General features: G+C 29.9%; 11 protein-coding genes across 11 annotated transcripts; 5 read left to right on the plus strand and 6 right to left on the minus strand.

Annotated features, from left to right (window-relative positions):
* Positions 1–29: 29 nt before the first annotated feature.
* Positions 30–297, minus strand: PNEG_01774 (H/ACA ribonucleoprotein complex subunit 3; the record flags this gene model as incomplete). The annotated part of the gene is made up of 2 exons (XM_007875551.1): positions 30–150; positions 197–297. 2 exons carry the CDS (start codon positions 295–297, stop codon positions 30–32), a joined length of 222 nt encoding a protein of 73 aa, XP_007873742.1.
* A 196-nt stretch (positions 298–493) lies between these two features.
* On the plus strand, positions 494–2,405 carry PNEG_01775 (hypothetical protein; the record flags this gene model as incomplete). Its single annotated transcript, XM_007875552.1, has 5 exons — positions 494–859; positions 910–1,258; positions 1,306–1,433; positions 1,482–2,112; positions 2,160–2,405. The coding sequence occupies exons 1-5, from the start codon at positions 555–557 to the stop codon at positions 2,403–2,405; spliced, it is 1,659 nt and encodes a 552-aa protein (XP_007873743.1). The 5' UTR covers positions 494–554.
* A 136-nt stretch (positions 2,406–2,541) lies between these two features.
* On the plus strand, positions 2,542–3,462 carry PNEG_01776 (hypothetical protein; the record flags this gene model as incomplete). Its single annotated transcript, XM_007875553.1, has 2 exons — positions 2,542–2,691; positions 2,740–3,462. 2 exons carry the CDS (start codon positions 2,542–2,544, stop codon positions 3,274–3,276), a joined length of 687 nt encoding a protein of 228 aa, XP_007873744.1. The 3' UTR covers positions 3,277–3,462.
* A 318-nt stretch (positions 3,463–3,780) lies between these two features.
* PNEG_01777 (hypothetical protein) lies at positions 3,781–6,124 on the plus strand. Its single transcript, XM_007875554.1, has 7 exons — positions 3,781–4,002; positions 4,046–4,574; positions 4,616–4,801; positions 4,845–4,917; positions 4,958–5,222; positions 5,263–5,375; positions 5,420–6,124. Exons 1-7 carry the CDS (start codon positions 3,827–3,829, stop codon positions 6,037–6,039), a joined length of 1,962 nt encoding a protein of 653 aa, XP_007873745.1. The 5' UTR covers positions 3,781–3,826; the 3' UTR covers positions 6,040–6,124.
* A 310-nt stretch (positions 6,125–6,434) lies between these two features.
* Positions 6,435–8,471, minus strand: PNEG_01778 (hypothetical protein; the record flags this gene model as incomplete). The annotated part of the gene is made up of 4 exons (XM_007875555.2): positions 6,435–6,780; positions 6,828–7,493; positions 7,541–8,028; positions 8,076–8,471. 4 exons carry the CDS (start codon positions 8,469–8,471, stop codon positions 6,435–6,437), a joined length of 1,896 nt encoding a protein of 631 aa, XP_007873746.1.
* Positions 8,472–9,006: 535 nt separating this feature from the next.
* On the plus strand, positions 9,007–11,011 carry PNEG_01779 (asparagine-tRNA ligase; the record flags this gene model as incomplete). Its single annotated transcript, XM_007875556.1, has 7 exons — positions 9,007–9,084; positions 9,131–9,624; positions 9,674–10,066; positions 10,112–10,303; positions 10,348–10,677; positions 10,720–10,823; positions 10,867–11,011. The coding sequence occupies exons 1-7, from the start codon at positions 9,060–9,062 to the stop codon at positions 11,009–11,011; spliced, it is 1,683 nt and encodes a 560-aa protein (XP_007873747.1). The 5' UTR covers positions 9,007–9,059.
* Positions 11,012–11,109: 98 nt separating this feature from the next.
* PNEG_01780 (hypothetical protein) lies at positions 11,110–13,479 on the minus strand (the record flags this gene model as incomplete). The annotated part of the gene is made up of 10 exons (XM_007875557.1): positions 12,781–13,479; positions 12,610–12,730; positions 12,411–12,569; positions 12,251–12,365; positions 12,142–12,202; positions 11,872–12,097; positions 11,610–11,824; positions 11,493–11,562; positions 11,325–11,450; positions 11,110–11,280 (listed from the first exon to the last, which is right to left on the minus strand). Exons 1-10 carry the CDS (start codon positions 13,425–13,427, stop codon positions 11,110–11,112), a joined length of 1,911 nt encoding a protein of 636 aa, XP_007873748.1. The 5' UTR covers positions 13,428–13,479.
* A 323-nt stretch (positions 13,480–13,802) lies between these two features.
* PNEG_01781 (DNA-binding protein, 42 kDa) lies at positions 13,803–15,185 on the minus strand. Its single transcript, XM_007875558.1, has 5 exons — positions 14,924–15,185; positions 14,549–14,878; positions 14,346–14,503; positions 14,045–14,296; positions 13,803–13,997 (listed from the first exon to the last, which is right to left on the minus strand). Exons 1-5 carry the CDS (start codon positions 15,129–15,131, stop codon positions 13,809–13,811), a joined length of 1,137 nt encoding a protein of 378 aa, XP_007873749.1. The 5' UTR covers positions 15,132–15,185; the 3' UTR covers positions 13,803–13,808.
* Positions 15,186–15,536: 351 nt separating this feature from the next.
* PNEG_01782 (hypothetical protein) lies at positions 15,537–16,354 on the minus strand (the record flags this gene model as incomplete). Its single annotated transcript, XM_007875559.1, has 5 exons — positions 15,537–15,696; positions 15,750–15,852; positions 15,896–15,978; positions 16,070–16,259; positions 16,306–16,354. The coding sequence occupies 5 exons, from the start codon at positions 16,352–16,354 to the stop codon at positions 15,537–15,539; spliced, it is 585 nt and encodes a 194-aa protein (XP_007873750.1).
* Positions 16,355–16,565: 211 nt separating this feature from the next.
* On the plus strand, positions 16,566–21,124 carry PNEG_01783 (hypothetical protein; the record flags this gene model as incomplete). The annotated part of the gene is made up of 19 exons (XM_007875560.1): positions 16,566–16,755; positions 16,799–16,996; positions 17,046–17,230; positions 17,285–17,922; positions 17,969–18,182; positions 18,230–18,469; positions 18,518–18,566; positions 18,606–18,809; positions 18,864–19,034; positions 19,077–19,358; positions 19,401–19,622; positions 19,665–19,807; positions 19,852–19,975; positions 20,022–20,193; positions 20,239–20,347; positions 20,389–20,503; positions 20,549–20,695; positions 20,737–20,817; positions 20,858–21,124. The coding sequence occupies exons 1-19, from the start codon at positions 16,672–16,674 to the stop codon at positions 21,122–21,124; spliced, it is 3,645 nt and encodes a 1,214-aa protein (XP_007873751.1). The 5' UTR covers positions 16,566–16,671.
* Positions 21,125–21,377: 253 nt separating this feature from the next.
* On the minus strand, positions 21,378–22,254 carry PNEG_01784 (hypothetical protein; the record flags this gene model as incomplete). Its single annotated transcript, XM_007875561.2, has 2 exons — positions 22,109–22,254; positions 21,378–22,062 (listed from the first exon to the last, which is right to left on the minus strand). The coding sequence occupies exon 2, from the start codon at positions 22,017–22,019 to the stop codon at positions 21,378–21,380; it is 642 nt and encodes a 213-aa protein (XP_007873752.1). The 5' UTR covers positions 22,020–22,062; positions 22,109–22,254.
* Between the last annotated feature and the right edge of the window lie 115 nt (positions 22,255–22,369).

Consider the following 22,369-nt stretch of genomic DNA (forward strand, 5'->3'; position numbering starts at 1 on the left):
ATTTTTACTATTTTAAAAGGGTTTCTGAGCTAAAAATCGTCAACATTGTATCCAAAACTAACTGATGGTTTACGAAGTTGTGCTAGATATAAACCGAATCTCTTTTTTAATGTAATCCTATGTCGTGAATATTTATCATCTGGTGAAAATCTTTTTTCTTAAAAAAAAAATATCTTATTTATTAGTAGAAAATTACCTTGAAGGATGTGCTGACAATGTTTTCTTTCCTGAATCCGTGACTTTCTGAAGAGTATATTTACGTTTTCCATCTTTGTCTGGATAATACATTAAATACATCTAAAATCACTTAAAATTCGTCTTTTTTTTAGAAAAAAAACACTACACTGATCCTCTCGATATCCCTCGTCTTAATAATATATTTTTAATGGCTCTTTATCTTGATTTATTATTCAAAATTTAATAAATAATTTTTTCAAAAAAATCTATATCGAAAATTTTAAACTTGGGCTTAAAACATATAGGATATTGTGTAATATTATAAGGTTTTATCAGGCATTTAGAAATGATAAAAATTGTATAGAAAAGGACTTAATATGGAGGCAAAATGTATAAGAAACACTAATGAAATTTTGAACGAATTTGAACGACGGGATGAGGCGTATCAACAGATTTTATTAGAGCAACAAGAACGACAGTTAGAGCTTATCCATCAGAAAAAAGAAGAACTATATCGTTTAAGCAGGATTCAGAAGCTTAGATTGTCGGGTATTGAAGGTTCTATTCAGGTTTTTGGGCCGGGTTATTCAGGATATGGTAATGGATGGACTGGAATTAAACCTCGGATGTTATATCCTCGTGAACAAAGGGCAATGAAAAATAAGGCTAGAAGATTCAAAATGTTAGTTTTAAGGAGGGAATTATTATTTTTTTTGACGTTTTATTGTATAGTCCAAGAGAGACGATGTTACATCAGTCAGAATGTCCAGAGTTATTAGTACCTGTACGTATTGATGTAGATTCGGATCGGTATCGGTTACGGGATACGTTTACGTGGAATATGTATGAAATGTCTATTTCTCCGGAGCAATTTGCAGAAGTATTATGTGAAGATTTTAGTTTACCGCCTCATCCACATTTTGCAACATCAATTGCAAAATGTATTACAGATCAGGTAAATGAATATCAACATCATGTTTTGAACGATGCTTTTCATGCTACGGAGATGTCGGAAGAGTTTTTGGAGCCAAATTTACCTTATACGGCATATAAAGATGATGATATGAGAATTCAAGTTAAGGTGCGCTTTTTTATTATTTTTTGGTTCAAAAATGAATAGTATTTAAGTTGGATATTATTATTGCTCAATATAATTTGGTTGATACCTTTGAATGGGATATTAATAATCCCTATAATGATCCAGAGGTTTTTGCAGAGAGAATGTGTCTCGATTTAGCTTTAACAGGAGAATTTAAGTATAATATGGATAATCTGCTCTGTATTATAGGCTGATTTGGCTTCAGAACGGCTATCGCTCATTCTATTAGGGAACAAGCACAAATGTATACGAAATCACTATTTCTTGTTGGATATACTTTTGACGGTAGGCCTGTTGAAGATGAGGATATTAAGACTATGATATTGCCTACAGTTTCGTGTATATTTCGGCCTTTGGAAATGTTAAATGAATATTCTCCTGTTTTACATGAACTTTCGGAATCTGAAGTAGAGAAACAAAACAAAGAAAATGAACGTGATGCACGTCGTAAGCGACGACAGATTCGGGCTCGTAGAGGTATACAATTACCCGAGTTTAATGAACGACCTAGAACACAAAGAACGCCCGTTGTACATAGTGTCTTAGTTCCGGAAAACTTTTATATTGATCAATATGGAATTAATAAAACGCCGATCCCTGGTTTGAATGATGATGATGATTTTGATAGTTTGTTAAACGAAAGACAACGATCGCCTTTACTTTCTCGTGATATCCGGACTAGAACTCCTGTTCAACAAAATGCTTATTCTCCATCAATGAGTCCTTCTTTACCTCAACGGCTTATTTTAAAATTTAAAATACCTCGTTTAAAAGATTTTTTGGTAAATATGTTAGATAATAAATCTCATTTATCTCCTTCAATCGGTTCTTCTTCTGTAAGTTCTTATATTTCTTTTGTTTTCTTTTTTATTTAATTTTTTAGCTTCCACAATGGCTTGTTATTGCTTTAGATATTCTTCGTCAACGTTACCCTAATGATCTTTTTGAAGGTTTTGTTCGACAAGGAAATGATCCTTCCGATGTTGTTGTACGTATTCGTTGCAATGATTGTCCAGGTAAATTATACATCCCTGGGCCTTCTTTAACTGTTGAAAATTTTGAAATTCATTTAAAAAACCGTTATCATCGTACTCGAGTAGAGCAAAGGTTAAGAAACACTTTGTCATGATACCAATATCATCTTGTTTTGATGTTATTCAGTTGTTAATATTAAGAAAATGTAATATTCTTGTATTTTCATTTTATCTCTTATCCTACCTTTATCATATCACCTGATCTCGTTACGATTACCTGAGCTCTTCTAAATGGTTCAGGTAGAGATAGCAGCTTTTTTTACAGTAATTTGCCTGATTATTTCACTGGTTTTTCTGAGGATTTTTTGGAGATATAAGAGCTTAAAAAAAATAGTAATTTTAGGTGTTCAAGGCTCAGGAAAAACATCTTTTTTTACAAAAGTAATATCACCTTTTTACCTTTTTTTGTGCTAAAAATGAGCCTAAAAGCTTTGTTATGGTCATAAACAGAAGGCTTATACATCAACACAGTTGAATGAAGCTGTTTGTTGTTTTTTTCCTGGTAAAAAAGTGATTTTAGTTGATTTTCCTGGACATTTGAAATTTTATCATTTATTTTCGGAAATTAAGCATATTAGATGCATTGTTTTTATGATAGATTCATCTTCTATGATAAAGAATGCGGATCATGTTGTTTATCAGCTTTATAGGCTTTTAAAAGATGCTCGTTCCAAGAAAATTAGACATATTTTGATTGCAGCTAATAAAGAAGATTTATTTACGTCTCTTCCCTGTACAAAAATATCATCTATTATTGAAGAAAAGTTGTCAGAGATTGTTTTATTTCGTTTAAGAGGTATTGCTGAAATTGATAAAGAAATTGATGATGATGATGATTGGTTGCTTAATTCTGAAAAAACTATCCATCTAAATAATATAGAAGGTTTTGATATTGCTGTTTTAACTGGTAGTGTAAAAAATGATCATCTTTCTCCTTGGACAAATTGGATGTCACGTTTTTTCTAACTAATTAGATTTTATTTTCCTTTTAAAGTTATTCTGCTGGAATTATTTTATTCTAAAATTCATATTTATTTCTATCTTTGAGCTACTTAATCATTTTTTATTTCTTGGTTCTATTTTTTACAAGTTTATCAAAAACATTAAACATGTTTAATATTTTTATTTTAAATAGATTTCTTTGCTTCTAGAAGGATTGAGGTCTTGTTATTAGTTTGTTTGGACTTAAAGGACTTTAATAATTATTTTTATTGAATTTTTAAGTGCTATCGGTCTTAACAATTAAATAGATATTATTTAAATTGAATTTATGATGAACAAGTCTAGTTTCTTAAGTGATAACGACATTCAATTATCAGGATTTGTTCTTCCGAAGTCAGACTTAGCGTTTGCCAAGTTGAATCAAGAAAAAGCGTTAAGTATTGATAGGAAACAAGAAAATCAAGGTTTTGATTTTTTTTTAAAAAAATAAAGAGGCTTATTGAGGAAAGAAGTATCATGTTTGAATGTGTTTTTTGCTGCATCAAGAGAAGGTGATTTGAATTTGGTTGAATATATGTGTAAATCGGGGGAAGTTATGCCAAATATATCAGATGATCAAGGTGTTACAGCATTACACTGGGCTTCTATTAGTGATCAGTTAAATGTTGGACGATATCTTCTGTTAAATGGGGTCGATGTAAATGTACAAGGAGGTGAACTTTGTGCAACACCGGTTCATTGGGCAGCAAAGTTAATTTAATGATATTTTGATAAAGTAATTAAATCGAATTAGAAAAGGTCATGTATATATGGTTGATATGCTTTATCAGTCCGGCGCATCATTGCACTTAACAGATTTACAAGGGTTTACAGCGCTTCATTTGGCAACTCATCGATCAAGTGTGATGCTTGTTCTTTATCTTCTTCATCAAAATGTACAGATTGATTGTTTAGATTATAGGGGTCATACGCCTCTTATGTGGGCGGCGTATAATGGAGATATATCAATTGTCGACATACTTCTTCGCTGGGGTGCAAATGTTAAATTGCAAGATAAACAGGGAATGACTGCTCTTCATTGGGCAATTGTCAAAGGAAAATATTTTTGCATTTTTACATCTATACTTATGGTCTTTTTAGGTGATAAATTATGTATTAAAAAATTAGTCGAATTTGGTTCAGATCTGTTGGTGCAAGAACATAACGGTAAAACTGCTGAAAAAATAGCTGAAGAAATGAATCGTACTGCTCTTTGGAAAAGTGTGTTGAAGGAAGTTGGAAGGGATGCTTCTGGTAAATTGAAGAGGCGATTATTAGGTTTTGTAAGTTTTGATATTTATTAAATATAATTTTGATCTTTTAGAAAAGTTCCAATGTAGTCTTATTTTTTGCTCCATTTTTTGTCTTTGGCTTTTTATTCTGGATTTTTACTATTTTTCCTGTATTTCTTTCTATTCCTCTTGCATTCTCTCTCTCTATAGGTTTTCATCTGTTCTTTGTTAAAGTTATTTCAATTGAATATGATACCTTTCTTACTATACATAAAACTGTAGGCTAAGTATTATGTTTTTTTCTATCATTTAATTCTATAGAAATATTTTTCTGGCATTTTTTTTGGAACATTAGTCTGGGTTATTCTTCGCTGGATATTTGTTTTACTTCAAAGTATGTTCTTTTCAAAAAAAAATAGTTCTGATAATTTCAGATACATGGAAGAATAGTCCCTTTTTTAATATTTTGTTTTTTATTGTTGCTTGTTTTTCAATTATCTTTTTTTTCTATGTTATGTTTTCAAATCCTGGATATATACCTAAACCTCAAGGAATCAAGGAACAAAGGGAAGTGATAGAGGATTTGATTAAAGAAAGGGCGTTTGATAGACAGCATTTCTGTATCTTTTGCTATTTAAGAAAACCGTTGAGAAGTAAGCATTGTAAAGTGTGTTCAAGATGTGTTGCACGTTTTGATCAGTATATAATGGATGTATGTTATAAAAGCTAATCTCTCTAGCCATTGTCCTTGGACAGGGAATTGTATAGGTTTAAGGAATCATAGATTGTTTATAGTTTATATTATTATGGTGCAAATAGGTATTGTTTTTTTTCTTCGACTGCTACTTATTCGTATGTTTTTATTTCTTATGTACTTTCTTTTACTTGATTCTTAGATTTTGAGGTTTTATATTCTCCGGAATTGTCTAAAAACTGTTTCGTTTTTTTGAAATTGCTTTGTGAACCTTTTTTGTTGGATCCTTTTACATTTGTATTAGCATTATGGACTTTCTTGCAACTTATTTGGGTTACATTATTGCTAGTTGTGCAATTATTTCAGATTTCATTTTCTATAACTACAAGCGAGGCAAGAAATTTGGATAAATATGGTTTTATGGGTGAAATTGAGAAGGATTTTTATAGAAAAGATGCTGCATATATTTTGAGGTCTACCTTTTCAAATGACGATGCCCCGCATCATCATTATTGTTCTCATAAGAAAGGATATCGTATGTTTTCAATGTTATCAAAATTTCTGGGTATTCATCATTTTTTAAAAATAATATCTATTTTTTCATCAAAGTCTGTATCTCTGATGAATAAGACTAAGAATCCATTTAATAATGGTATTCTGTCAAATTGCAGAGACTTTTGGAATTGTGGAACAGGAAAAATTTCTGTATTAGGTTTTATGAATAAAACAAAACATTCTTATATAGAAGGAAGTGGTTATATCGATGGCCAGCTGATCAATTATTATTATTTATATGATTATTTGCGATTTCATAAAGATTAATAGCTTAAATGCTATTAAGATGTTTTGTTAGATTATATTTAGATATGGTTATAATATTGTATTTCGAAGTGCATAATTTAAAAGTATATATTATTTCGTAGAAATATATTGAATAGCTGTCCATAATCTTTAATGTTTGAAATTTCTAGAAATAATTATGCGCTATTGATATTTTTCATATAATATTGAAAGATAATATTAAATTTAATTGTTTTTACATTAGCTACACATGTACATCAGAATAGGATGCTTAGTATGGTTGCTGGGATTTCTATATTTTGACGATTTAATACTAAAATCTAATGTAGATTTGGTTTCTTATAGAAAATGTTATAAAGCTAACAATATTTATAAGATATAGCTTATTATCCAAAACAATAATATGGAAATCAGTCCTAATTTGCTTCATTTATTTTATGATCGTGTGTTATTTCATAAGTAAGCTGATTATTTTTTCCATTATTGGTTGAAGAATCATTATAAGTTGTTGAATTGTATAATATAGGAGAAAGCGATTTTGGGTAGGTATCAATATTTCCATTGTTTTCAATTGGAGGATAATTAGTATAAGGAATTTCATTTACAAACTTTTCTTCAGAATGTGTTGCGTTCGTGATATTTGTAGTAAATGGAATATCTGGTGATGGATGAAACATATTAAATCCTGTACGTGTAATCCTAGGCTGAGACAATGCTATGTGATCATTTTGGTTAATAATTTGCTTCGGAGGATTCCCACATCTATGAAAGTATTGAAAAAAATATACTTTTTGATATATTATAGATACCTGTCTTTACCGAAATTAATTTTAAATCTTTTATAATCTTCCTTAGTCTTAATGCCTTCAATAGCCTTTAATGCATCACTTATATTTGTGAAATTTACAAAAGCACAGTTTTTTTCTCTTAGCATATTAACTAGTTCAATTTCTCCCCATTCAGAAAAGTCTTTTTTAAGTTTAACCACGGTTATATTTTCATTAGTATTACCGATATAAATATTTCTAGTAGCGCCTGAAGTAACAGCAATTGCAATAGATGATGGTAAAAGACCTGAATGTTTCCCAAATCCAATTTTTAGTTTTCTATTATGGATAATAAGGCCTTGAGCTACAGATACATTATAAAACAGCATTGCAGATGCAGGGTTGACAAATGTAACAAAACATATATGTTTTTCTGGGAAGTATTTGATGTTATGTAAGATTCCACCTCTAATGACATTGCAAATCTCTTCAACAGTTGTTTCTGGATGAATATTTCCTAGATATACTGTCCTATTTCCTATTATGGAGTGTGAATCGGGACAAGAATGCCCTAAATCATGATAATTGGTATAATTAGGAAGAATTAAATTCATAGTAGTCATCTGAGACGTTAAATGATTCATACCAAGATTATTTAGTAGGATATGATCATGTGGAATTGTTGAATGATGCCTAAAAGATTGTGCGCTGTAAATTATCAGAAAAAAACATATTAATGTTTATAATATATATACCATCGATCTTTTCCGTAAGATATTTTACGATTTGCCCATTTATGTTCCATAGGAAGTTGTTGAACAGCTTTCATCGCATTGGATATACTAAGAAAGTGAACAAAACTAATTCCTTTATTTTTAACAATTTTTATTTGGTCAATTGTTCCAAATTTACTTAAATCTTCTTTTATTTCTTCTTCTGTAATATTTTCCGGCAAATTGCCTAGGTAGACATTTCTTGTAGCTCCTGATTGCTGAACAGCTAACATCACTGTTGACGATACAGAACTTGGCTTTCCCCATCCAATTTTCGCTTCTTTTCCATGAAAACTTAATTTTTTCATTATTGCATCTTCATAAAATAATGCTGCTGGTGACGGTTCTAGAAATGAAATAAACGCGCAATTCTTGTCCGGAAGAAGCCGAACTGATTCAATTGGGCCAGTTCTAACTTGTGATAAAATTTCATTAACTGTCGCCTCATTAGGAATGTTTCCAATATATATCTATTAAAATTAAATAAAAATATACTACTTTTTAGATCTAGAAATACTGTTCTTCTTAGTTTAGGAATATCTGTTAACAGAGGAATGTTTCCATAAAATTGAGGAAATAGCGGAAATTGAGGGTCTAAAAGCCCCGGTGCCCCAACTTCTGCATAACCTGTATTTCCCATCGAATTTTGCGTATAGGAACTAACTCCAAGTCCATGTGCTGGAAATGATGGTGTATGTGAAACAGAAGGTGAAGCTGTAAGATGTTGAGATGGAACAACCGTTGTAAAACCTTGTTGATTAACAATATTGCAATTAACCCCTTCCATACTCGTAGGAAACTCTTCTACTATATCGATATTCTCCTTCTTATTATTTGTTTTTATACAACTCTCTTTTTGGGATATAGTTGTTTCATGATGCTCTAATACATTATCTTTATGTTCATCGTGCATATTACCCTTTTAATTTTATAAAAATATCGTACAATTCTCAAAAAATATATACGATTTCTTGTATTCTATAAGAATTCTCCCTGAATTTAAAAATATTAAAGATTTTTTAAACAAATTATTATTTTTGTCTTTTTTCAATTTCAACAAATATAACCCCAAATAAAAGATAATTTCTTCTATATCCACATATGAATATACAAAAATGCTTATTAACTGCTTAAAAAACGCCTTTAGTTTGATTTAAGGTTAAAATATTTTTTTCAGTTCTTAAGAAACCTATCCTTATATAACCCTTTAAAAAACTAGAAAAAAGTAAAGTCTATTAATAATCCTAATATAGAACCTATTAGAAACGTTTTATACTGTTATTTTCCAGTTTATACCTTTATTTTTTCTAACTTTTAATAGAAATTCAGTTCTTTTATATTTTGAGGTTGAATTCCGAACGTCAAGATCTAATAAACAGATTGAGGTTAAAGTTAAAAATTGAACTTAACTATGAGAATTGCTGATAAAAAATATAGGAGAATCGTTGTTTTTTGAATTTTATATTGATTGTCCAAAAATCCAGAGAAAAAAGCTTGAAAAATGAGTGAGAAGCAAGATTTTAAAGGTTAATAAAATGATATTGAAAAAAGACCTATTAAAAGGAGAATTAGGGGAAAAAAACTGCTTATATATTGATGAAATAAGTGGGTCTGATGAATTGGGAGTTGGATCTATTGAAAATCCTTTTAAAACGGCTGTTAAAGCGCTTGAAATTGGAGGTGAAGAAAGTTTAATATATATTCGAAAAAGTGCAGGGGAAGAGTACAAAGAAATTACACAGACATCTTTGAAAAAGGCTAAGAAGTCCCTTTGTATTCTTTTAAAAAAGAAGCAGAAATTAGATGATGCTTTCAGTCATATGAAAGTTCAAGATGAAAATAGTGGAGAAATTGAGAAATTAAAACAAGCAGAAAAAATAGTGATTGAAAAAAATAAAAGTCTTGATGAAGCTGTAAGAATCAGGATTCGTGATTCTAAGCTTTATAAAGATACTGTTGTTCAAATTTCAGGATGGGTTCATCGTTTGCGACATCAGAAGGAACTTATTTTTATTATTCTTCGGGATGGAACAGGGTATCTTCAATGTGTTTTGGGTGGGAAGATTGTATAGAAGGATAATTTCGTTTTTTTGGACAGTTTTGATGTATTATTAGGCACAAACCTATGATTCGTTAACACTTACACTCGAAACGACACTAACAGTGTATGGAACTATTACGTCTTTGCCTGATGGGAAGATAGCGCCTGACAATCATGAATTAAATGTCCTTTATTATGAAATTATTCACAAGGCACCTGGAGGAGATCTTTCTTTTGCTAACAAACTTAACGTTGAGTCAGAGTCACAGGTTATTTATGATCAACGGCATCTTGTTATTCGTGGGGAAGCTTCTAGTTCAGTTTTAAAAGTGCGTTCATATCTTTTGTCTGCTTTTAGAAAGGTTTATGAAAAAATGGGATTTGTAGAGGTAACTCCCCCATGTTTGGTACAAACGCAGGTGGAAGGTGGTGCTACGTTGTTTGATTTAAATTATTATGGAGAAAAGGTGGATATGGTTTCATGTTTTTTATGTTTCACTAATTTATGAAAGGCTTATTTAACACAGTCGAGTCAGTTATATTTAGAAACATGTTTACCATCATTGGGCGATGTTTACTGTCTTCAGGAAAGCTTTAGGGCTGAAACATCTCATACTAGGCGTCATCTTTCGGAGTATTCTCATCTGGAGGCGGAGTTAATGTTTTTATCGTTTGATGAATTTTTGAGTCATATAGAAGATTTCGTGAGTTATGTATAATATTGCAGAAATTAGGTAATAGTTATTAGCTATGTCTCTCCTTGGATATCCTTTTGGATAATTCTCTTGCACGTTCTTTAATAGAATATTTAAATCCTCGTTTTGAAAAACCACAAAAACCTTTTTTACGAATGAAATATGAAGATGCTATTAAATATTGTAATGAACACAATATCCTTAACACTAATGGAGAGCTTCATGTGTTTGGGGATGATATTGCAGAGGCTGCGGAAAGAAGAATTGTTGATGAAATTCAAAAACCTATTTTCTTGATACATTTTCCTGCTAGCTTGAAATCATTTTATATGAAACGTATACCTGGAAATGAAGTGTTAACTGAAAGTGTTGATTTATTACTTGTATGTTGTTTTATATGTATTGTTTTATACTGATGATTTAAGCCTGGTATTGGAGAGGTTGTTGGTGGTAGTATGCGGATTTCAGATTATGATGAGTTAAAAAAAGCTTTTGAAAGGGAAAAGATTGATGTGGGGCCGTATTATTGGTTAGTTATATCAGTTCTATTCTATTTTTTCCTAATAATTTAGGTATCTTGATTTAAGAAGGTATGGCTCATGTCCTCATGGTGGCTATGGACTTGGTTTAGAAAGAATTCTAGCATGGTTGACAAATAGAAATACAGTAAAAGAATGTTGTTTGTATCCAAGGTTTACCGGAAGATGTAAGCCATAAGAAATTGAATATTATATTTTTATTTATTATAAAATGTTTATATATTTAAATAGATATGTTTATAATTTTTGAAACATAAATATAATTAATTTAGATATTTAATATGTGGTTAGAAATTCTACAAGTGCGGAATATCCTTTGATTTTTATTAATTTTTTTATTGTAAGAACTTGCGCATGTTCTTCATCTGATATTTTATGCTCTGTTTTTATATTATCTTTTTCTGAGTTTTCGTTTTTTTCATAATTTTTGAAAGCATCAAGCTCCATCTGTCTTTATATTGGCTTTAAAAGAGTAGAATAGAATTTCTTACCTGAGCGATCGTAATTAATGACGTAAGATTTTTATGATCTTGAGGCGTAACTTCAACTAGTCTAAGTTGTATTAAATCTTTAATGATTTCACGTTCTAGTGGACCTAATGTATCCGGAAGTATTTCCTTGTTCTTATTAGTTGTTTTTAATATATTACAAAAAAATACTTTTAATGTATTTGATTGAATTTTATTGTTATTTATTTGGGATTTTTGAGACAATTGAGATTTACGTAGTCTATATTTAAATTAGCTTCTTAAAAAATTAAGTTAATTGATAGATACGTTCTGACTTTATCCAGAAAATCTAGCTTAACTCCACTTTCAGGTAACCGGTATCGTATATTATTTATAATATACGTATCATCAAATGAATATTTTTCCTTTTTTTCTAATAATTCCTCTTCTGTATTATCAATTTCTATGTTTCCATTATTCTTAAATCCCCTTTTTAAACATACATCTAAAATTTTCGATTTTTTAGGCTGTCGTATTTTAGGCTGTACAAAGAGTAAATAAATAATAATAATAATGGAACGATTCTTACGGTTACATGATATGCATGATTTGGACACATCCATTTTCGCGATGCAGCAGGTATACCGCTCATAGGTGGGTCAATACAATCAATATGCCAATGAAGCGAACAGTGATCACAAGAGACAATTGCTTTGCCATTCATTGCATTTTCAGAGCATTTGTAGCAAAGTATAGGGTTACCATCTTTGTCCTCTAATTGAAATGGATCTCTTTCTTCAAAAATTTTTTGACGACTTGCATATTTTGAGCAAATTTAAAAGAAAATAGGTATACTTACCCGCACTTTTGATTCCTGTGTTCCACCAGGTCTTGGTATTCTCCATCTGGACCAGTAGATACTTAATGGATTAGTCTAAATGATTTCTAATACAAAAAAAGCGGAAAACCTCCTTCAAAGTATTCACGAATGCTAAGAGGAAGGCTAAATTCTTTAGGATTATTTCTAATAATGTACTCCATTAGGAAAGCAAAAAGCCCTCGAGGCTGTTTGGGTGGTGGACACTAAAAGTAATTAATAGATGATGATACTAATAAGCCTATATATACTCTCTTTGTCCTGCAAAGCGTGCAGTGCCATGCATCTTGTGGAAGGTCGTCTTCATCAATAGGAGGCTCAATGCATGAAAAATGAAACGATCTTGGACATGATTCACAACAAAGAAATCGTCCATATCTTTTACAAGCGGAACAAAAATCTTCGTTATACTAATAAATTAGCTGATATTATAGAATTTTGATCACCTACCTTTGTAGGATCTTCTTGTGATGACGGTTGCATTTGAAATGACATGTGATTTGTGTTTCTTGTATATATTCCGGAAATTCCTATATCAAGTTTTGTTTTTTTCATGAAATTTTTAATAGGGCTAGACAAAATAGGTTATTAAAAGGTTAACAGAAACCCCTATGGAATTACCTGAATTTAACCTTTTTTGGACGCCCAACCCTTCGCCTTTTGACAGGTATTGCTGAAGATGAAAGTCTTAGTAATGTAGGTTTTTGTTGAGAAGAAAGATGCAGAGTTTCCTTGTTTTTTTGTTTATTAAAAGTATCTTTTTTTTGTAACAGTTTTTGTTCCAAATCACTGGTCGATCGAATAGATGATTGTAAAATTCCTTTTGTATTTGAAAAAAGATGAAGAGGTTTGAAAAGTGGATTTTCGGTACGCGGCACTTTTGACGATGATTTGAGTGATAAAAATGTAGAATAGCTTGATGCTGGGCTACGATTCACACCCACCTTTAATCTTACTTGTCTTACTTTTCCTCCTGTATTTTTCTCTTGTTTGTACTCATTATTTTCTGAAAAACGCGTTTTTTTTGAACGTGATTTTGTCCGTTCTGTATGTCGTCTTTTTCTCCAATTCAACATTTCATATTCATCCATAGTCAATCTCCCTTTCTGGGGATCATTGTAAATATAATCATCTAGTGATCCACGCTCAATTTGTTTTTCTTCTAAAGTATTTTTTATCCGTTTTTCTTGTTCTAGTTCTTTTTTTTTTAAACGATTTCCTTCACTTTTTCTTGATTTTATAACTATCTTATCTATTAATTCGGGCATCCCTGTATAATCTCTTGCTACGTCCTTTTCCTGCACACTTTTTTCTAAACTTTTGGTTTTCTACAAATAGAGGAAACCGTTTATTACGTTGATATCGAGTCGGACAAATAAAAAAGATAGATTAAAAACATCATAAAATTCGATAATAGCCCAGATCGTCATTTATTCATCTGTAGTTGTTCTATGTTCTGCTTTCTTTGTATAAAATGATTTTTTTTACCACTCATTTCTAAACATTTTTTGAAAAACTACTATCCGTATTTCCCTATGAAAAACCCTTAAGTCTGTCAAATGAAATTATTAACAGTACTTTTGAATTATTGATTTCTTTTTTTCTATAAAAAAGACTTTCATTATTAGCTTGATGAGTAACGAGTTGTCTTAAGTTGATATTGGCTCCGTTAATGTGACTTTTGTTAGTACAGAAGATGTTTTTTTTTTCTTTAGCGGTGTTTTTATTAGATCGTATAATACCATATCTTCTAGTCTTTTTTCTGTCTTAATTTGGTTTATATTAGGAGCTGTTGGACCTGCAAGTTTAAGTGTGCCATTTTTTGTCAATGCAATTGTCTAGAACAAATTGTTAGTATAAAGGACCAATTATATAACAATTTTACAGTGAAAAAACGTGCTATATATTCCCCTTCTTTTTCATACATGCATTCGTATGGTGAAAATAAATTGTGGTTTGTGCATTCCATAATACCCATGCGTGCTCTTTTTTCATCTTCTAAAGCTCGTATAGTAAATGGAAATGGGCCAAATTTCTTTTGAATCTCTGTAAAAACCCTTCTAGAGGCTTTTAATTTTAATGAATATGTTACATCTGTTTTTTTAAAAATGTTGGCGCGTGTCTCCATTCTTCGTATCTATTTGTTTGTTAAATAAAAATGTAATGATAAAAGTATGAATGTATACTTTTCCATCACCTGTAGATACCGAAATATCAACTCCATATACTTCATTCGTTTCAAATGTATATGTATCAAGTTGTTTTCTTTGATTCTCGCTAGGGTTTAGAATAAATTGCTTTTTTCCATTGATTATATTTTTTCCATGCTGATATGTTAAAGTTCCTGGTTTTTCTTGTTATTTTTTGTTTAAAATATAGTCAAAATAACCTTCACATGGTTTACATCCAAAACTACTTGTAATTTTATCAATCGCTTCTGTTACTTCCCAATTTGTATTCCCCGGTTTTACTAGACGGATGGCTGCTTCTGATGCCAAGTATGTTGCCATTAATACATCTGCTTTTCGTCCCTCTATATCTTCTTTACCAATTATTATTGTATCTCCAAGAAGTCCTGCAAAACCATCGATTTGAACACCCAGTGAAATTTTCACTAAATCCCCTTTTTGAAGCACTCTATATGACTCTGGATCTGATGCTAACGGGCAGAAATATGCCCCAATTTCGTTCGGAGCAATACATGTTGGAAATGCAATACCTATTATCTATTAACTGCTATAAACGTTCTATAAAAGTAATATACCCTTCATAATCTTTCTATCTTTGAAAATTTTTGCTGTTTCTTGTTCAATCAGCATATCTCCTTCTTTGCAAAGATCTAGAATAACTGCTCCATCAATACATTTTTTTTTGATTTTTTCAAGCACTTTTTGTGCAATATCCGACGCGCTTTTGTATTTTGTTAATGTATCTGGATTCTCAAGTGAATCTTCTGCTATTTCCGACTTCATTTTTTCAAAATATTTGTCCTTAACCCTCCTAATTTTGTATCTCTAAATATTGTCGATTATATTGATGTCGGTGAACCTGTTTTCTAAATTCTACCGATGCAAGAATATATTGGAAGATATAATAAGCGATAACAAAATAGTTTTAAATAGTATTTTAATAATTTAATGATATCACAAGTGTACAGCATCTAGTTTAACTGATGTTTAGAAGAAATATTTATTGGAAGATATATAGTAGAATGTGTCACGTCATTTTTTCTCTATCGTTATTTGGTTAATAAGATAAAAAGCTTTTTTATATATTCTTTTATCTGCTTTTACGTTTTAATTTGCTTTTGAATGTATTAAAACATAACAAAAGAAATAGAATCATTGTTATCATGTGTTTGAATTAATTGTAAACTTTTATATTTCTCGCTCCTCTACATCGCTGTTTGGCCATTCATCTTCATCTGGGTATGAATTCTGATAGAAATCTTCTTCATTAGAGTCTTCATCATCGTTGTATTTATCATAGGAATCTGTCTCTTCAAGAAAAGAAATATCATTATCTTCCTCTAATGTTCTTGATGCCAGTCTATTAAAAAATCCCATATATAATATTTTAAGTAAACTTACAGAATTCCAAAGCAGATAGGATTTGTCTGCAAAGTATCCGGTGTGTAAACTAATGGCATATACATATCATATACATAATCCTTTGCAAATGGCTCAAAAATCGCTAAAATATATAAGTTATATTTCAAAAAAACTATAATTTATACATTCCGTGTATTCATGTGATTTTTCTATATTTAAAATTCTCATTTCATTTTGTCTTGATTCTTCATCTTGTTCGTTAGATGTTCTGTAAAATCAATAAGATAAAGAAAATAACAAAATTCTATTTTTCCCTCTTCAATTTATATAAAAAATCTGAATTACATTGTTTTTCTAACTCTATTGTTCGTTTTTCATGTTCTTGTTCAAATTTTGTAATTGATTCAGCTTCTAGCGTTTTAAAAAGAATAAAAACTTGATTTTTGTTAATATATGCACATCTTATAATAATTTTATTACAATTATTTCCCTGTTTTCTGCGTTTTAAAGGAATTGTTAACTCTTTTGATATAGATGATTTTGTTACGACTAGATTCATTAAATTAATATAAAATTAATTCTTTCAATGGCTTACAAATTAAAGGAACTGCTTCTTCTTCTCGTTTTCGTTTGATTTGAAGCATAATTCTTTTTATTATATAAACCAATCACATTTCATTCCTATTAAATACGCGTATAGTTTTATTCCTACACCTAATTTTTGGATATCGATCGTTTAGGAGTCAGTTTTACACACTTAAAAACCCTAAATTTCTTATCTACGGTTTATATAAGTATATATACTCTTAAAAGTTAATTATCTTATCTATAGGTATATTATACAGAATTTTTATGGAATATATGCGCATTGTATGCGTATTTTATATGCAATTTTATGTTATTTTTGTATTTTTGAGCAATTTTTATTAGAAGCTCGATCGTTCTCGATTCTATCCTTTTGATGGCGCGCCTTAGCTTCAAAGAAACGCTTATATCTAAAGGAACAAGCCGTTTAAGTGTGAATGAGCTTCTTAAGAGGCTTCGTGTAAGTTTTTTATGTCTTATATGTGTTTTTAATAAGATATTAGGTGCTTCAAAGCGAGCTTGCAGAACATGATCAAGAACAAATTGAAAGAGGATCATTGGATGGGATAATTATTGAATTGGTGAATGACGGGTTGCTAAATCATAAAGATAAGGGTGTTCGTGCTTATACAGCATGTTGTTTAGCGGATATTCTTCGATTATGTGCACCAGATGCTCCATATACGCCATCTCAATTGAATGTATGTATAATGAGGAAAAAATCTTAAAGATTAATGGGAAATGATTTAGAATATTTTCGAATTATTTGTTGGACAGTTGAAGAATCTTTTTAGTTCAGAATTACCGTATTATGCACAGTCGTTTTATCTTCTTGAGAGTTTATCTCAAGTTAAATCAGTAGTTTTGATAGCAGATCTTTCAAATGGACATGTCTTGACAATGGAATTATTTCGTATTTTTTTCGAGATGGTGACGTATGTTTTGGATATTTTTTTAAAAAAAAATAGGTTAATTTGATAAAATATTAGACCAGAGCAGCCACGAAATGTAATAATTGCTATGGTTGATATTTTGGCGCAATTGATTGATGAATCTGTAACACTTCCTCCAAAAGTCATAGATATCATGCTTGCTCAATTTACGGTAACGAGTTCGAAAAAGAATCATTCATTTGGATTGAAGACCGAACGCCCTCCTGCATATATTATGGCTAAACAGCTTTTTAATATTTGTGCTGAACGACTTCAGAGATATGTCTGTCAGCATTTTACAGATATTGTTTTCGAGGCAAATCAATCAATTGAAAGGGATCCGCAAGCAGAATTAGATAAAGCTATATTAGAAGAGGTGGAAAAGGTTCATCATTTAGTTTATGAACTTTATATAGTATCGCCTTCTGTTCTTGAAAATATTATGCCTCAATTAGAACAAGAACTTATGGTGGAAAATGTAGCACTTCGACTGTTGAGCACATCAACTATTTCTGAAATGTTCTCAGTTAAAGAACAAAAGGTTGATTTTGTTAAGGAATATCCCTCTTTGTGGAAAAGCTGGGTATCTCGTGGAAATGATAAGAATTCTTCTATACGAATAAGATGGTTAGAGGGTTTATTTAATGTTTTAATTAATTTCGGCTACTCTCCTGAGGCAATGGCTGTTGCAATTGGTATATATATGTTTATTATCATTCTATTTTAATGAATATGTTATAGAGGGTATTCTTTCAAAGCATGTAGATATCGATGAAAAAGTACGTATGACCGTTTGCAAAATGATAGGCTCTTTGGATTATAAAATAGTCTCTGAAAGGATTCCAAGTAATGTCTTAGAAGCTTTATCCGATCGATGTAAAGATAGGAAGCACATGGTTCGAATTGAAGCGATGCATTGTCTTGGGAAATTATATTATATAGCTTATAATGATATGTATCTATTCACTGCTTTAAAATATGATAGATAATTGATCTTTTCAGTTTAAAGAATTCAAATTCTACAACGGAATGGTTTTTATCAATTCCTTCTCGAATACTACATACTATATATATAAACGACAAGGAGATCAATGCATTGTTGGAATTTGTTTTATATCAATATATTCTTGATTATACAGAGATGGATGATTTTAAACGGACTGAACGAATGTTATTTACGTTTAAAAATTTAGATGGTCGAGCTAAGCATGCATTCTTATCATTAGGAAGGAATCAACCTAAGTAAAATATATTAATCTTTATGTTTATCTATTATTAATAATCTTGTAGATATGCTAAAATAACGGAATACTATCTTAGTATTTGTGAAAAATATAATGTAAGAGAATCATTCTTTTTTTTATATTAAAAAGGTTAGGGTGGTGTAATCTCTGATAATGAAAAGAAAGTACTTGCGGCTTTGAAAGATGCTATTACTCGTCTTAAGTCTTTATACGGTGATTCTTCTAAGGCAGAATTGGATTTTGAAAAGTTTTCTCGATTAAATGATAGGCGTTTATATAAGTTACTTAGAGATTGTATGAATCTGTTGAGTGATTATAAACAAATTCAAAAATCTCAGGTATATTTTTTTCTTTGAATAAATAATTGTGCTTGAATTCTAATTGTTAAATAGAAGGAGTTTTTCAAACGAATAGAACAATCACCAACTTTAGTGGAAACATTTAAGATTCTTATTTTCAAAATAAGTCCAATGCTATATAACAAAAGCGTGATTTCACCGATTATTGAATATGCTAGATCTAATAAAAATATGTTGGCTGATACTGCATGCGAGCTTTTAAAGGTAAATAAAGAAACGATAATAACTTGTTCTTATTTTTTCAAGGAAATATCCTTAGTACAGCCTTCCGTATATAAAGCGCATATAGAGGAAATTTCATCTTTAATTAAAGAACATGATATTAAATCGAACATATCTTATGTTGATACTTTAAAAGTTTATGCCCAATTTACTACATCATTTTCTCATGATATAACTACTGATTCGAAATTATTAAAGGCGCTTACTTTTTTTGCTTTGAAAGGAACACCTGCCGAGTCAAAACAAGCTGTTTTTATTTTGTTGCATTCAGTGAATAAAGAGAAATTTACTCGTGATTTAATTATAGTATTATTTATTTAAAAATACTTGTTTTTTACATGATTTTAGAAAATATTTGATGAACTTACTATTGATTCGGAGTATTTTTTAACAAGATTATCGGCTTTATCTCAATTTGTACTTTATGCTCCTGAAGAAATGGAACCTAGAGCAGATCAATATACAAGTTTCTTCATTAAGGAAGTGTTGCTTGTTAATCTTATTTCTGATGATTCAAGTGAAGAAGATTGGGTAGAAAAGGATGTTCTTGAAAATGAGTGTAAAGCTAAGGTAGATAATATTAACTTTTAGTTAAGGTGTTTATAAGTTAAGATACTTGCACTTAAAACTCTTGTGAATAGACTAAGAGCAAATGTAAATGCAGATGGTATTCATGAACTGGCAAAACCTGTATTTCGACTTCTTGCATCAATTTTAACAAATATGGGGGAAATTTCAAAAGAAAGAAACACTCCGTAAAGTTCTCGTTTATAATTGTATAAAGTTAAGTTTTTTTTAGGGCTCGATTCCAATCACATATACGTTTGGCTGCTGGTCGATTGTTTTTAAAGCTATCTAGTTATAGTGTGTTTGAAGAAATGATTTCTGTTGAGGATTTTTACAAAATGGCTTTATTAGTACAGGTTAGATATTTTTTAAAGTTACTATATTTTATTTAATTGAATAAAGGATCCATGTTTTCAAGTTCGTTATAATTTTGTCAAAAAATTGATGAAAGGTTTAAATTTAAATAAATTGACTGTTCGTTATTATGTGCCTATTTTTCTTATGGCTCATGAGCCAGAAGAAGAGTTTAAACAAGAGGTGGTTAAATGGATTAAATTATGTACATCTGCTTATCGTTTGTCACATTTGTTTTTTATCATATTGTTTTAACTTATCTTAGGTGTTCGTGAAATTTTTACAATTGAATATGCAATTGTAAGATTTATTCATTTTCTTTCTCATCATCCCGATTTTTCTACTGATTCTGATGATTTAATTGATTTTGCAAAGTATGATCATTGCTATTTTTTTTCGTTTTAATAATTTTAAGATATATAAATTTTTATTTGGAACTTGTGGCCACTTCTGACTGTTTGTCATTATTGTTTCATTTAGTACAGAGAATAAAGCAAGTTTATGATTTAATATCTCCCGAAAACAGTGATGTATATTTGTCTTGAATTTATTTGTTATAGTTAATAAATGTTTAGAGACTTTATGTTTTATCTGATTTATCTCAAGCTTTAATTAGGATTGTTGCTGCGTCCAATTCATGGACAATACAGATTTATCCAAAAAAATTGAAATTGCCAATAGAATTGTATGCTCCATTAACTAATGTGAAGGTTGCTACAGAGGTAATATATAATTATTTTTTTATTTTTGATTGAGATTGAAGATTGCACAACGAAATTATATTGATAAAGATATTGAAGAACAATTACTATCATTAACAAAGTCCCTTAGATTAATTCGAAAAGTAAGTAATAGATAAAATTAGTGTTTTTTAATTTGTTTAGCGGAAATCTATTGATGAAAAACAAATAGAACCTATTAAAAGGCGTTTTTCAAAGAATACCATTAAAAATCAAAGAAAGAAGAAATTAGAAAATGCATCTGTTCCATTAAGACGAAGTAGAAGGGTTTTACAAGCAGTTAATTATGTCGAGAATGGAGATGATGATGATGATGATGAAATGATGGAAGAAGAAATAAATGATCGTGAAAGTGATGAAAGTGATGTACAATTGGATAGTTTGGATACTGATAGCAGTCTTTCTCCATAAAGAAAAATAAAATGAACGATATCTGATAGGGAATTGTAATTAGTCATGTTATTTATAAAGGTTACTGAAAAAATGATACATATTATTAGATATGATTTTATTTAGCTGCCATATTAAAAGAATATTTTATAATATATAGCTTATTTTGATGTTGAATAAATGATTAAAAACAAAATAATGATATTTAAATTTGAATATTTGTAGATTCTTGTTTTCATTGGAATTATTTCTAAACTTATATTATATAAATCGTCTAATTCTCACTAGTATAGTCTGCTGGAACATCTTCTACATCTAATTCAAATTTATCAACTTCACGAAAGTATTCTATGATATCTTTTGATGACATGGTTTGTTTTTTAAAACCATCTGTATTTATATCCTTTTTGTATATTTCTTCCTCTTCTATGTTTTTTGTGAGATTTTGATCTTTTCTAGTATATCTTCTTTTTTTTGGTAATTCATTATTTTTATTTTCTTCATATTTTAAATCCTTTGGTTTAATTCCTGTAGATTTTTTCTTAGACGATAATTTTAAATGTTCCTCGTCATCCGTAGATCTTAGAGATGGACTTTTTTCTTGTGATGATAAAGAATCTGAAGATGTTTCTTTTTCACAAATTTCTAGATCTTTTGGTGATGGTTTTGAGTGTATCGCTCTAAATGTTGGACGAATCCCTCGGATCTCTCGGAATCCAAATGGATCCGGAGATGTATCTTCTTGTATAACTGTATTTTTGTTTGATGCAGATGTTCCAATTGGAGATAAATCTGATACCCATGTTATATTAGATGGATCTTGAGTAGGTGTAGAAGATGCTTGTGGTCCAGAAGAAAATGAATGAGAATACTCTAAAATTATTGAGTCTCTAGGATGTCTAATTGGTCGGGGCATGTTATATCTGGTGTTTATATATATCTTATAAATTTGACATATTCTGTCAAATATTAGTGATTTTTAGTTGGAAAAAAAGGAAATTTTACTTCTACTAATAAAAAATTTTGCTCTATGTCTTTTACAAGGTTTTTCTCTGCGAAAAAGTTTCTATTTTAAAAAGAAAAGATCTTAAAAAACGGAGGTTGATATGTTACTCGACTAATTTATCAAATTGATAAATTACAGAAAAAAGTCTATAAACCAATTTATTTCTCATAATATTTTGTCTCTTTTGAATTGAAATTATTTAGATAATAGCTTTTTGTTTTAAAAATAAGAAATTATAATAATAGCTTAAAGTTTGAAGT

The sequence above is a fragment of the Pneumocystis murina genome (assembly GCF_000349005.2).
Source record: "Pneumocystis murina B123 chromosome Unknown supercont1.8, whole genome shotgun sequence".
NCBI classification, from domain to species: domain Eukaryota; kingdom Fungi; phylum Ascomycota; class Pneumocystomycetes; order Pneumocystales; family Pneumocystaceae; genus Pneumocystis; species Pneumocystis murina.